Source organism: Podarcis tiliguerta (assembly GCF_965153285.1).
Source record: "Podarcis tiliguerta genome assembly, chromosome: 1".
Classification (NCBI taxonomy): Eukaryota; Metazoa; Chordata; class Lepidosauria; order Squamata; family Lacertidae; genus Podarcis; species Podarcis tiliguerta.
Window position 1 is genome coordinate 125,929,368 of NC_139534.1, and position 12,827 is coordinate 125,942,194.

At 46.4% G+C, this 12,827-nt stretch overlaps 1 protein-coding gene across 4 annotated transcripts in view; it reads right to left on the bottom strand.

Annotated features, from left to right (window-relative positions):
* Positions 1–12,827, bottom strand: part of PRKCH (protein kinase C eta) — a 103,283-nt gene that overhangs the window by 14,430 nt on the left and 76,026 nt on the right. For all 4 annotated transcript variants that reach the window (XR_014510188.1, XR_014510189.1, XR_014510190.1 and 1 more), the window contains exon 11: positions 800–938. Coding sequence is in view for 1 of the 4 variants with exons in the window: in XM_083436505.1 (XP_083292631.1) it covers positions 800–938 (139 nt within the window). In the remaining 3 variants the exon portion in view is untranslated. The remainder of the gene's footprint in view (positions 1–799; positions 939–12,827) is intronic.

Genomic DNA, 12,827 nt, shown 5'->3' on the forward strand with positions numbered 1-12,827 from the left:
TGCAGCCAATCGGAAGCCGCACCAGATGTTTGGTTTCTGAAAATTGTTCGAAAACCGGAACACTCGCTTCTGGGTTTCCATCATTCAGGAGCCGATTTGTTTGGGAGCCAAGGTGTTTGAGATCCAAGGTGTTATGTACTGAAGTTCTCACCCTGGGCCAGCAGGGGGATAATGTAGATAGTTATGCAAATAAGGGATCAAAAGTGATGTTCAGTGATTGGATAGTTTTAGAAAATGGTTACTGTTACGTTGTACTGGAGCTCTATATAAGCAGGCTGACTGAACCCTTCAGTTCAGTTCTGTTCTGAGTCTGTGAATAAACAAGAGCTGTTTGAAGAATCGCTGTGTCGTCTGATATGTTCACCCACAACTTAACACAAGGTACAACTGTACTGATAGGGAACATATTGGCCCTCGCTGAGGCACAACCATTGTGCAGGGTTTTTTCCACATCAGCTCATGCACTCCCATTTGCAGATGTTCATTATTCATGCACACTGCTTTATCTGCATGCAGTGAGCTTCTGGATGCATACACAGAACCGTTGTCCTGTTGGCAGAACAACACCCATGCTGCATGCAGAAGAGTCTCATGGCTTTGAGGCAACTACATATGTAAAGCCTGTGCAAGCATATATCCCAACGCCTCGCAAATACTGTTCAAATATTTCTAATTTGGAATGATTTGTTCTGCCACATAACCTGGCCTAGCTCGGTTTCTGCACTGCCGAGCGGAGCCTGGAGGGGAATGCAGGGTTTGAGAAAGCAAAGCTCTTTCCCTGGCGACATCTTTCCTGTACCTCTGGGGCGATGTAGTCAGGTGTTCCACAGAAGGTCGCCGTGGTGACCCCGTCGCGGATTCCTTCTTTACACATCCCAAAGTCAGCCAACTTGCAATGGCCCTCGTGATCAAGAAGAACGTTATCCAGCTTCAGATCCCTGCAACAGTGAAGACAGACATCAGTTTGCAGGTGGTAAAAGGTAAAGGTAAAGGGACCCCCGACCATTAGGTCCAGTCGTGACCGACTCTGAGGTTGCGGTGCTCATCTCACTTTATTGGCCAAGGGAGCCGGTGTACAGCTTCCAGGTCATGTGGCCAGCATGACTAAGCCGCTTCTGGCGAACCAGAGCAGCACACGAAAACGCCGCTTACCTTCCCGCCGGAGCGGTACCTATTTATCTACTTGCACTTTGACGTGCTTTCGAACTGCTAGGTTGGCAGGAGCAGGGACCAAGCAACGGGAGCTCACCCCGTCGCAGGGATTCGAACCGCCAACCTTCTGATCGGCAAGTTCTAGGCTCTGTGGTTTAACCCACAGCGCCACCCGCATCCCACCTTGCAGGTGGTAAATTGAAGAAGAAGAAGAAGAAGAGTTTGGATTTGATATCCCGCCTTTCACTTCCTTTAAGGAGTCTCAAAGCGGCTAACATTCTCCTTTCCCTTCCTCCCCCACAACAAACACTCTGTGAGGTGAGTGGGGCTGAGAGACTTCAAAGAAGTGTGACTGGCCCAAGGTCACCCAGCAGCTGCATGTGGAGGAGCGGAGACACGAACCCGGTTACCCAGATTAAGTGACTACCGCTCTTAACCACTACACCACACTGGCTCTTGAGACAAAAAGGAAGTGTGACAACAAGCTGAAGATCAACACCAACAAAAAAGGTTATTTATGTATGCCACTACTGCGGCCCGTGTTTTGTTAGCCCCAAAATGGAAAACGAGTGAGGTCCCAACCAAAGAAGAATGGCAACTTAAGCTGACGGAATATGCGCAGCTTGCAGATTTAACATACAGAATAAGAGAACAAGAAGATCATATGTTTAGAGAAGACTGGGAAACGTTTATTGAATACACGGAGGAAATTGTGTACACTTGAAAACATGGGCAGCATTAAGATAAATTCAACAGTGCAAATAAGTTTTGATGGATGTAATAATGGAATACTGCATGGTTTAGTTTTTGTAAAATATGCAGGTATTTTTACAATATGTAAAATGAACTATGGGAAGAGAAGGAGGGAAATCACTGATATTTTAAGGATGTTTAAATGAGTATTTTAAATTGTAAAACCAAAAATTTAATTACATACACCCACCCGCCCAGCATAGATGCTACCCCAAATTCTGTTTTCAGTGGTTCCCCTGCCCTCCCCAAGTGACGCCTGAATCATCCAGACTGGTGGTTCCCAAATCTTTTCAGATCTGCCCAGTGCCCCCTACCCCACCCCCTAAAAAGCACCATTCAAAATTGCAGTTTGCATGACCCACCAAGGAAGATAAAAAACACAATAAAATTCAAAACAGTGACCACTGGTTACACATTTATTCAAAATCCAGTTAAAACTATTTAGTTTAATTCAACAAAAATGATGGACTTGATCCAGCAATATCCACTTTTCAGTCATAGTTATTTACAGCTCCCCTTGGTGCCCCCTTGACTCTTAATACCCCCCCCCCCCGGTAATCCCCCTCCCCACAGAGGGGGGCACTGATCCTGTCATGAGTCACATGAACATCATGCAGGTGGTACTCAACTTTACTCAGAGTGTTGTTGTTGTTGTTTAGTCGTTCAGTCGTGTCCGACTCTTCGTGACCCCATGGACCAGAGCACGCCAGGCACTCCTGTCTTCCACTGCCTCCCGCAGTTTGGTCAGACTCATGTTTGTAGCTTCGAGAACACTGTCTAACCATTTTGTCCTCTGTCGTCCCCTTCTCCTTGTGCCCTCCATCTTTCCCAGCATCAGGGTCTTTTCCAGGGAGTCTTCTCTTCTCACAAGGTGGCCAAAGTATTGGAGCCTCAGCTTCACGATCTGTCCTTCCAGTGAGCACTCAGGGCTGATTTCCTTAAGAATGGATGCGTTTGATCTTCTTGCAGTCCATGGGACTCTCAAGAGTCTCCTCCAGCACCAGAATTCAAAAGCATCAGAGTAGACCCTCTGAAATCAACAGAGGTGAGTAACTTAGGGCCATGCATTTCAGTTAGTCTGCTCTGAGTAAACTTCAGTTGAATAGCACCTATTGTGTTCTTTGAGTCACTGTCATTTGGGAAAAACCGTCGATCCCTATGATGTTGTTGTTTAGTTGTTTAGTTGTGTCCGCCTCTTCATGACCCCATGGACCAGAGCATGCCAGGCACTCCTTCCACTGCATCCCACAGCTTGGTCAAACTCATGTTCGTAGCTTCAAGAACACTGTCCAACCATCTCAGCTTCACGATCTGTCCTTCAGGTGAGCACCAGAATTCAAAAGCATCAATTCTTAGGCAATCAGCCTTCTTTATGGTCCAGCTCTCACTTCCATACATCACTACTGGGAAAACCATGGCTTTAACTATACGGACCTTTGTTGGCAAGGTGATGTCTCTGCTTTTTAAGATGCTGTCTAGGTTTGTCACTGCTTTTCTCCCAAGAAGCAGGCGTCTTTTAATTTCGTGACTGTTGTCACCATCTGCAGTGATCATGGAGCCCAAGAAAGTAAAACCTCTCACTGCCTCCATTTCTTCCCCTTCTATTTGCCAGGCGATGATGGGCCCTAGTGGCCATGACCTTCGTTTTTTTGATGTTGAGCTTCAGACCATATTTTGCGCTCTCCCCTTTCACCCTCGTTAAAAGGTTCTTTAATTCCTCCTCACTTTCTGCTATCAAGGTTGTGTCATCTGCCAAAAGCAAATGTGATGGGAAGCACTTTATACATAAAAACGTCAGCAGCAAACCCAGCATGGCTCCTCTGTTGGGAATTGTAGCACTGTGGAGGTAAACTATAGCCATGGTTGTTTAAGGTGGCCTCCTTGCGCTATGTGTGAATGAGACCTCCGCTGCAACCTCAGGAAGAGGAAAAGAGCAATAGGATCCAACTTCAGGCAGTGAGATTGCAAAACCGGCCCAGGCAGGAGACAAATAACTACTAGCAGAAGATGTAAAATCAGAGAAGAGCCAAGCAGAGCCAATAATTCGAAAGAGAAGGAACAAGGAACAAGGAAAAAGAGAAACAGATCTTAATGACAAGCAAAAGAAGACCAACATTACCACCCCAGTCAATACATTACGTCTGGGGAGGGAAGGGGGAAAGAAATTTCCCCCGGCAAGTCATCCGGTTCAAGCCTTGCTCACAGATAAAGTTTCCAATAGCAAAACGTTCGGGGAGGCTTTTTTCTAAAGCTGCACTGCAGCCATTTTTAGTTTGTTGTTCCTCTTTTAGCTTATTTGTTGTGACAGCCTGTTCTGAGAGGCAAATTTTAAAACCACGACTACAACACTATAGAACTGGGAACAGGGAAAATAGCTCCTCTGCACCTGAAATTTCAAGGGGTTAATCATCACCCATTCCTGACTGGAGTGATCTCGCTTGCTCCCTGCTCCACATGGTCATAGGGTGAGGAGAAGAATTCTTTACTTGAGGGCCACATTCTTGATCGGAAGGTTGGCAGTTCGAATCCATTCAATGGTAGTAAGCTCCCGTTGCTCTGTCCCAGCTTCTGCCAACCTGCCATACGTCTGGAATTTGCATATGCCATATGTCTGGACATACACAGAATACCGCAGTCAGAAGCAGTGCCCCCCCCCAAAAAAACTCGACAGCTTTTGTATTCGGATTTTTACTTGTTGAAATATGGCAACCCTAGCAGTTCAAAAGCATAACCAAACTTGGCCCTCCAGCTGTTTTGGGACTACAATTCCCATCATCCCTGACCACTGGTTCTGTTAGCTAGGGACGATGGGAGTTGTAGGCCCAAAACAGCTGGAGGGCCACGTTTGGCCATCACTGGATAACCAGTGCAAATAGATAAATAGGTACCACTGCGGCGGGAAGGTAAACAGTGTTTCCATGCGCTCTGGTTTCCGTCACGGTCTTCTGTTGCACCAGAAGTGGTTTAGTCATGATGGCCACATGAGCTGGAAAGCTGTCTGTGGACAAACGCTGGCTCCCTCGGCCTGAAAGCGAGATGAGCGCCGCAACCCCATAGTCACCTTCGACTGAACTTAACCGTCCAGGGGTCCTTTACCTTTTTACTGTATACTGTTTAAAGCAGTATCATACCACTTTAAACAGTGAATGGCTTACCTTAAATAATCCTGGGAACTCTGGTTTGACCAAGGCAGAATAGAGTTGTACTATTATTTCCCATGATCTGGACACTATACTTTGGCTGATGCAGCCTAAAATAGCGTTAGCTTTTTTGCTGCTGCATCACACTATGGACTCACGTTAAGCTTCCTCATGTTAAAGTTACTCATGTAACTTTAAACAAGCATGGTGTTCTCACCCTGGGCCAGCAGGGGGATACTGTAGATAGTTATGCAAATGAAGGATCAAAAAGTGACATTCAGTGATTGGATAGTTTTAGAAAATGGCAACAGTTACATTGTTCTGGAGCTCTATATAAGCAGGCTGACTGAGCTCCTCAGCTTAGTTCTGTTCCAGCTTACAAAATAAAGAGCTGCTTTGGAGAAATCGCTGTGTCGTCTGCTATGTCAACCCACAGCTTAACACTGGCGACGAGGATGGGATGAAGGCCTGGTAGATAGCGTGGATCTTGGATGTGGTCGGGTGAAGGCTGGAGGCGTCAATAAGATTCTGGGAAGTGCCATTGGATGTTAAGAGACCCCAAGTCCCGCTCACAGAGCTATAACCTCCAGAGTGGTTTAACAATCAGTCCCTCTTCCCCAGGAGCTCCGTGAGGGAGAATACAGAGTCTCCTAACTATTATTCCTCCTCAACAAACTACAGCTCCCCAAATTTCCTTCCTATTTTGATTGCTTAGTTTTCTCTCCCCTATCCCCTCCAGCTCTTTCGGATACCTATCCGCTTGGCTTTGTCATTCTCTTAACTTTCACCATCTCCTTCCTGACACATCAGCCTCTGGGAGACTTTGCTTCAAGGCTCGCTTAGGTGATACACCTGAGACCTCTAGTCCGGCTTGGCATCACTCGCCTTCTCTCTGAAAAGGGCAAAGCACAGCCAGCCTAAGGCCTGTCTGTGCTTCTTGCCTGTCGCCATGACAACGGAAACACTGGCTCCCATTCATCTTCAGATACCTCCCCTCTGCTTCTGGAGGAACTAGAATTCGTTCCTTTTCCTGGACTGCTCGCTCTTATTTCTTTGCTGTATGAAATGGCCTCTGTGCTCTTGTTCTGCGGAGAGGCTCAGTGCTGGGCAGAAATATGTCCTCCTTTTCCAGGACACATCCTCTTTTCCAGGTCTGGGTGCAAATTTGGCACAAAATTTGGCAAAAAACGAATTTTTTTAGCTTGGTTTTTTTGTTTGCAGTAACCCAAGAAACTTTTTCTACTGCAGTAGACTTCGATCTAAGGCACACGGCTAAACTTGTCTGCAGCAGAGAATCACAACAGAGCAGCATCTTAAATTATTATTATTTTGCTGAAAGCATGTTTTTACACGTGTAGAATGTGTGCTTTTATTTAAAATGCATCTCTTGGTTATTTGTGGGGCATAGGAATTCGTTCACCCCCCCAAAAAAAAAATATAGTCCGGCCCACCACAAGGTCTGAGGGACAGTGGACCAGCCCCCTGCTGAAAAAGTTTGCTGACCCCTGTTCTATAGCCTACATATAGTAGGCATATTTTAAATGATAGTTGTCATAACGATCTGTAGTTAAAAGCAGAGGAGGGCAAATGTGTCTTTTTTTTTGCTCTTCAAAATATGGCAACCTTAAAGCTCCATTGATAAAAAACCCCTATATTGCTTCATCAGGGAGATGGAATGACCCTCAACCCTATTAAAAAAAATGGGTTCAGTTTTCCTGCAAGATTGCCATACCCCATATATGCCCACTTGATCTTTTCGATCACGGAACTGGCACTGTTAAAGGTGCCATGTAACAACCATTCCACATTTGTAAGATACCAATATTTTAGTTCCTCTGGAACTCCCTGCCTATTGAAGTCAAACAGGAGCCTTCACTGTACTCTTTTTGGCACTTGCTAAAAACATTTTTGTTTAGACAAGCCTATCAATCAATTTGCTTTTCTATCGGGTGTTAGCCGCCCTGAGCCCGGTCTTGGCTGCGGAGGGCAGGGTATAAATAAATTTATAAATTTATAAATTTATTTTTATTATTATTATTATTATTATTATTATTATTATTATTATTATTATTCACATGTGTAGAATGTGGATGTATGTTTTAATCCTGTTTTTAGTTTATTGTTGATTTTATGTTTTGAATGATCGAAAGATTAACTGTTATGGTTTTTTGCATATAATTCTATTGTTCTGTTCTCTTTGTAAACCATTTTGAGGTTTGTTTGTTTTTACAAAAACCAATCAGTGTATAGATTTTGCAAATAAATAAACACACACATATACATATTAAGTAGAAGCACAGCTGCCTCCTAATTGCGAGACCCAATCAAACTGGAAGGTCATACTGAGCACTCAGCTAGTAAAGGTAAAGGGACCCCTGATCATTAGGTCCAGTCGCGACCAACTCTGGGGTTGCGGCGCTCATCTCGCTTTATTGGCCGAGGGAGCTGGCGTACAGCTTCTGGGTCATGTGGCCAGCATGACTAAGCTGCTTCTGGCGAACTAGAGCAGCGCACAGAAACACAATTTACCTTCCCGCCAGAGCAATACCTATTTATCTACTTGCACTTTTGACATGCTTTCGAACTGCTAGGTTGGCAGGAGCAGGGACCGAGCAACGGGAGCTCACCCCGTCGCGGGGATTCAAACCACCGACCTTCTGATCGGCATCCCCAACCTAGGCTCTGTTTAGACCAGAGCGCCACCCGCTGTGCATTATACGAATGTGACACAAGATGGCGATGGTGAGCTAATGACAGATTCAATATATTTTTTAAAAACTTTTTTTTAATAATAAAAAAAGCATTTTCACAGCATTTTTCATATATGTGTAGATTCCACCTGAGTCAGAGCCATAGCCCTCCCCCCCTTCCCTAATGTTTGAATGCCCCTTCTTATGTTCTAATGGTCAGCACGCTGTCCAGGGTGCTGGGTCATAGCGGGCAGTGGGCTGGAGCCATCTGCTCTGCAAGGCTAAATTTCTCTCTGCAGTTTGGAGCATGCATGCTTTGGGCATTCTTTAGCAGCAATGCTAGGAAGGAGGGACTATGGGAAGCAGGGAGGAAGAGAGAGGTTGGTGTTCCTTTGCAAACCACAGACCCTGAAGCTGTGAATCCAGGGAGCCAAATTAAGCAGGACCGCCCCTGCTGGCTTTTGTGTTCTATTCTCATCAGTTGGAAGAACCTCGCTTGCCGGATAATTGGGTTGCTAACTTTGGACAAGGCGAACGTGGTAAGTTCCACACCGCAGGAGGAAATTGCTAAGCCGTCATGAGAAGACTGCCCAGCCCGAGTCCTCTGACGGAGAGGGAGAAGAAAGGAATATCTGTTTAGCATTAGCGAGTGGAATATTAGCGTTGCAAATGCCCAAACCTTTTCCATTTAACAGAGCACCATAGAAAAGGCAGCTGCCGGGGAGGGATTGCAATGAACATTCCTACACGTTGAAGCAATTGCAAGGGTTTTTGCACTTCTTCCGACGCATTTATTACGAACTGCTCAAACTACAGCATCCAGAACGAAACACGGGAGCATGAAACTGCAGCAGAATCCATTTGTTTCGTGGATGTGGTTAGATAGTTTTGGGGGGGAAATCGGCAAGTTTGCAAAACAAACGCAAGGACTGCTGTCAAAAATATTGCCAAAAAAAAGTGATTACAGTGTACAACCTGTTCTAACAATATGTTACATGGGAGGATAGATGTGGGCAACCTTATTTCTGCCAGGGGATGAGATCACTTGAGGGTAGTCTGTCAGGGGATTCACATTTTGACAGAGGGGAGGGCCAGAACTGATCGTGGGTGGAGCCAGAAGCAGAAATGTTTAACAAATCTGGAATAAAGGCCCTCTGTGGAGCAGGCCATTACCATAGCTGTCAACTTACAGATTTGAAAATAAGGGACCAGCAGCCTCGAAAATAAGGAATCAGCAGCCAAAATAAGGGATTTTCCAGGCACAGGTATGTTCAACTTCTGAGCCCCTCTGAGCCAAAGGCAGAAAGCCCAGCCAGCAGCCAAACGAAGCCTCAAGCGGTGGTTCCCACAGCACCGCAACCCAGCAAAGAGGATGCAGCAAGGAAAACCACTGTCACCTCTCCTCTGGGAAGCGCTGAGCAAAGGCGAGTCCCCAGGCAGTGCGGCCGATTTGATCGGCACAAGGCATGCAAGCTCCACCCCCCAGTCGTTCTTAAGACTCCTCATTGGGTGAGCAATGCAGACAAGCAACACAATTGGTGTCTCCCTCCTCCCTGGTCGGCAGGGAGGGAGGGAGAGGAGCTGCTTCCTTTGAAACCCAGGAAATTTAAGGGACATCATCAATCTGAGACAGCAGCGGGACACGGCGCTGGGATAAGGGACTTTCCCACCAAATAAGGGACAGTTGACAGCTATGGCCATTACACCTACTGTTCTAGAAAGCAAAGGAAAGGCACAAACATTTGCATGGGTATGACGGAAGCTTGCCAGTTTGTTCTCAGACAGCTGGCAGCGGAACAACTTGTTTTCTCCAGCCATACAACCTGGAAAGCGTAACCAAACTCAGACCCATCAAGCTATTTTTATCAAACAACATATTGTCTCTTCCAAATATTCTAAAACTAAATGAAAAGATTGGGGGGGGGGAGAGAGAAAACACTTAAAAGTTTAGGGAAAACAAGGAGGCAATAGGAAGACAAGTCCATCTTTAGTGTTTCTCGAACTGAGGGCTCCAGCTGTGTTGGACTACAACTCCCACCATCCCTGACCACTGGTTCTGCTAGTTAGGGATGGTGCCTACCTGTGATGAAAGACATGGAGCCATTAAGCCCTCTGTCCAATGGCTTGTGGGAGCAGTAACTTTAGCTTCGAACTATCTCTGGCGATGTGCTTCTCAGAGTCCCACTCAAAGGACTCTTAAAAAAACACCCACCTAAAATCCTATCTAAAGAATCATGGGAAGAAAAATAATGGACTATGCAGCACTGGCAAAACTGACATATAAGCTACGGAACAAGGATAACTGTGACTTTAAAGACAAATGGGAACCCTTTACAAAGTATTTGAAGACGCAACAAAGCGAACTGGACTCCTTGGCTGGCTTTGAATAAACATTCACAAACTTTTTATTGATAAATAATTCGCTAAATAGTTTGAGGATCTATACAACTTTGTAACATGCAGAAATCAGCATTCTCAGAGAAATCAAAGAAGGGAACTGAGGGAAGTTTCTGGATAATATGTTTTGTTTTAATTTTGAAAAATAAATAAATAAACAAATAAACAAATAAATAAATATAAATAATAAACCACCCACCTCTCCACTTATGAACATACAAAGCTGCATCACACCTACACAAACCATTTGTCGGTCTAGCCCAGTCTCCTCAAAAGCATGCTTGTCCAACAGCAACAGATCTTTGCAGTGAGGCCATTTTGAATTCTGATGCCTTGAACCAGGGGTAGGCAACCTAAGGCCCATGAGCCCTAAGCAGCCCACAGGGGTTGTTTAACTGGTCCATGAGCCACCCCCAAAGCAAGCCACCCAAACAGTGAGTCCCCACGCACTGCGCTAAACTGCGGGGACTCGCTTCCATGGTGCCGCAAATTGTGTCTATGCATGCTCAGATGCCGGAAATCACGTCTGCGCAGACACAGAGACCGGAAATTGTGTCTGCACAGACGCCAGAAATCACGGTTGCGCGCGCGTGATCTGGCCCACGGAGGGCTCTCCACTGGAGTGAACTGGCCTAGGCCTTGCTGACCCCAGCCTTGAACCATCCCATGGCTTCTAAAACAACCCAGGGGCAACGCACATCCCACATTCTGCTAAAGGTTGCGGTTTAAATATACGTAAAATCGTTGTTCTTTCATACAGACTGAGACACGCAGTCATTTCTCAGAACTGACGGGGGGGGGGATGCGATTTCAATGAATGTATGACAGACACAAACCGGGAAGGGGAAAATCCTTCCTCTGTGACAGGCAGACTGGGCAAACCTCCTGCTGACCAAATAACCAGCAACCTAGAAATGTAGTGGATTCTTTCATCTCACTGGACGGAGCTGCTGGAATTTTTTTCTAGCCTATCCGACGATGGATCCGATTTACTCTTAACAGTGCTGCTATTTTATGCACGCCAAGCGCGGGGATGGGGGGGATGGGGGGGCAAGCAAATCTGCAGCCTGGAGCCCTCCATGGAAAGCACATTGATGACAGCACGAACAAAATAGATCTGGTGTATCCCAGATAAAGGCTTTTGGGCACATTTCCTGAGCTAAAATTCCACGAGGCAGCAGTGGCGTAGCGTGGGTTGTCAGCACCTGGGGCAAGGCAAGTAATTTGCGCCCCCCCCCGCTGCACTGTCCCTCCCCCAGATAGTCCCTTGCTCTCTCTCCGCACCGCACGCCTGGCACCCTCCCCTCCACAGTGGGCGGCGACCCGGCGGCTTGGATCGGATTCGCACAGCCAGCACTGCAGTGAGAGAGAGTGAGTGAGCCAGGTAGGGGCAGAGAGCTGCGAGTGCGAGCGCGCACCCCCCCCAGATGTTGCGCCCGGTGTGGCCGGCACCCCCCGCACCCCCCACGCTACGCCACTGCGAGGCAGCTCTTCATTCACATACAACTCGAAAAGGCATGTGAATGGCTCATAGAATCGTAGAATTCTAGAGTTGGAAGGGACCATGAGGATCATCTAGCTCAGGCATCCCCAACCTGTGGCCCTCCAGATGTTTTGGCCTACAACTCCCATGATCCCTAGCTAACAGGACCAGTGGCCAGGGATGATGGGAATTGTAGTCCAAAACATCTGGAGGGCCGGAGGTTGGGGATGCCTGATCTAGCTCAACCCCCCTGAAGTGCAGGAATCTTTTGCCCAACGTGGGACTCGAACCCACAACCACTGAGATTAAGAATCTCATGACTCCAGGAACATGGGCAGGAATCCTCCTAGTCAGGGTGGAGTAATCCCATTAATGCTTTCCGGTGTGGCAGGGGGACAGGAATGACGTGGGCCTCCATATCCCTTCTTCACTGACTATTGGCCATGCTGCCTGCCTGGGATGACAGGAGCTGGGAATCCAAGAACAATGGTCACCCCTGCCAACGACACTCTGAGTAAGAGGGCAGCTCATCACTTTAACTGTGTTCCCTGCATTGCAGGGGGTTGGACTAGATGATCCCTGGGTACCTTCCAGCTCTAATAATAATAATAATAATAATAATAATAATAATAATAATAATAATTTATTATTTGTACCCAGCCCATCTGGCTGGGCTTCCCCAGCCACTCTGGGCGGCTTCCAACGAAGATTAAAAATACATTAAAATGTCATTTTTAAATGAAATTAAGATAAAATGAAATTAATAAAATGATTAATAAAATTAATAAAATGAAATTAAGAGACGCCTGCTTCGTGGGAGGAAAGCAATGACAAACCTAGACAGCATTTTAAAAAGTAGAGACATCACCTTGCCAACAAAGGTCCGTACAGTTAAAGCTATGGTTTTCCCAGTAGTGATGTATGGACGTGAGAGCTGGACCATAAAGAAGGCTGATTGCCGAAGAATTGACGCTTTTGAATTATGGTGCTGGAGGAGACTCTTGAGAGTCCCATGGACTGCAAGAAGATCAAATGCATCCATTCTTAAGGAAATCAGCCCTGAGTGCTCACTGGAAGGACAGATCCTGAAGCTGAGGCTCCAATACTTTGGCCACCTCATGAGAAGAGAAGACTCCCTGGAGAAGACCCTGATGCTGGGAAAGATGGAGGGCACAAGGAGAAGGGGACGACAGAGGATGAGATGGTTAGACA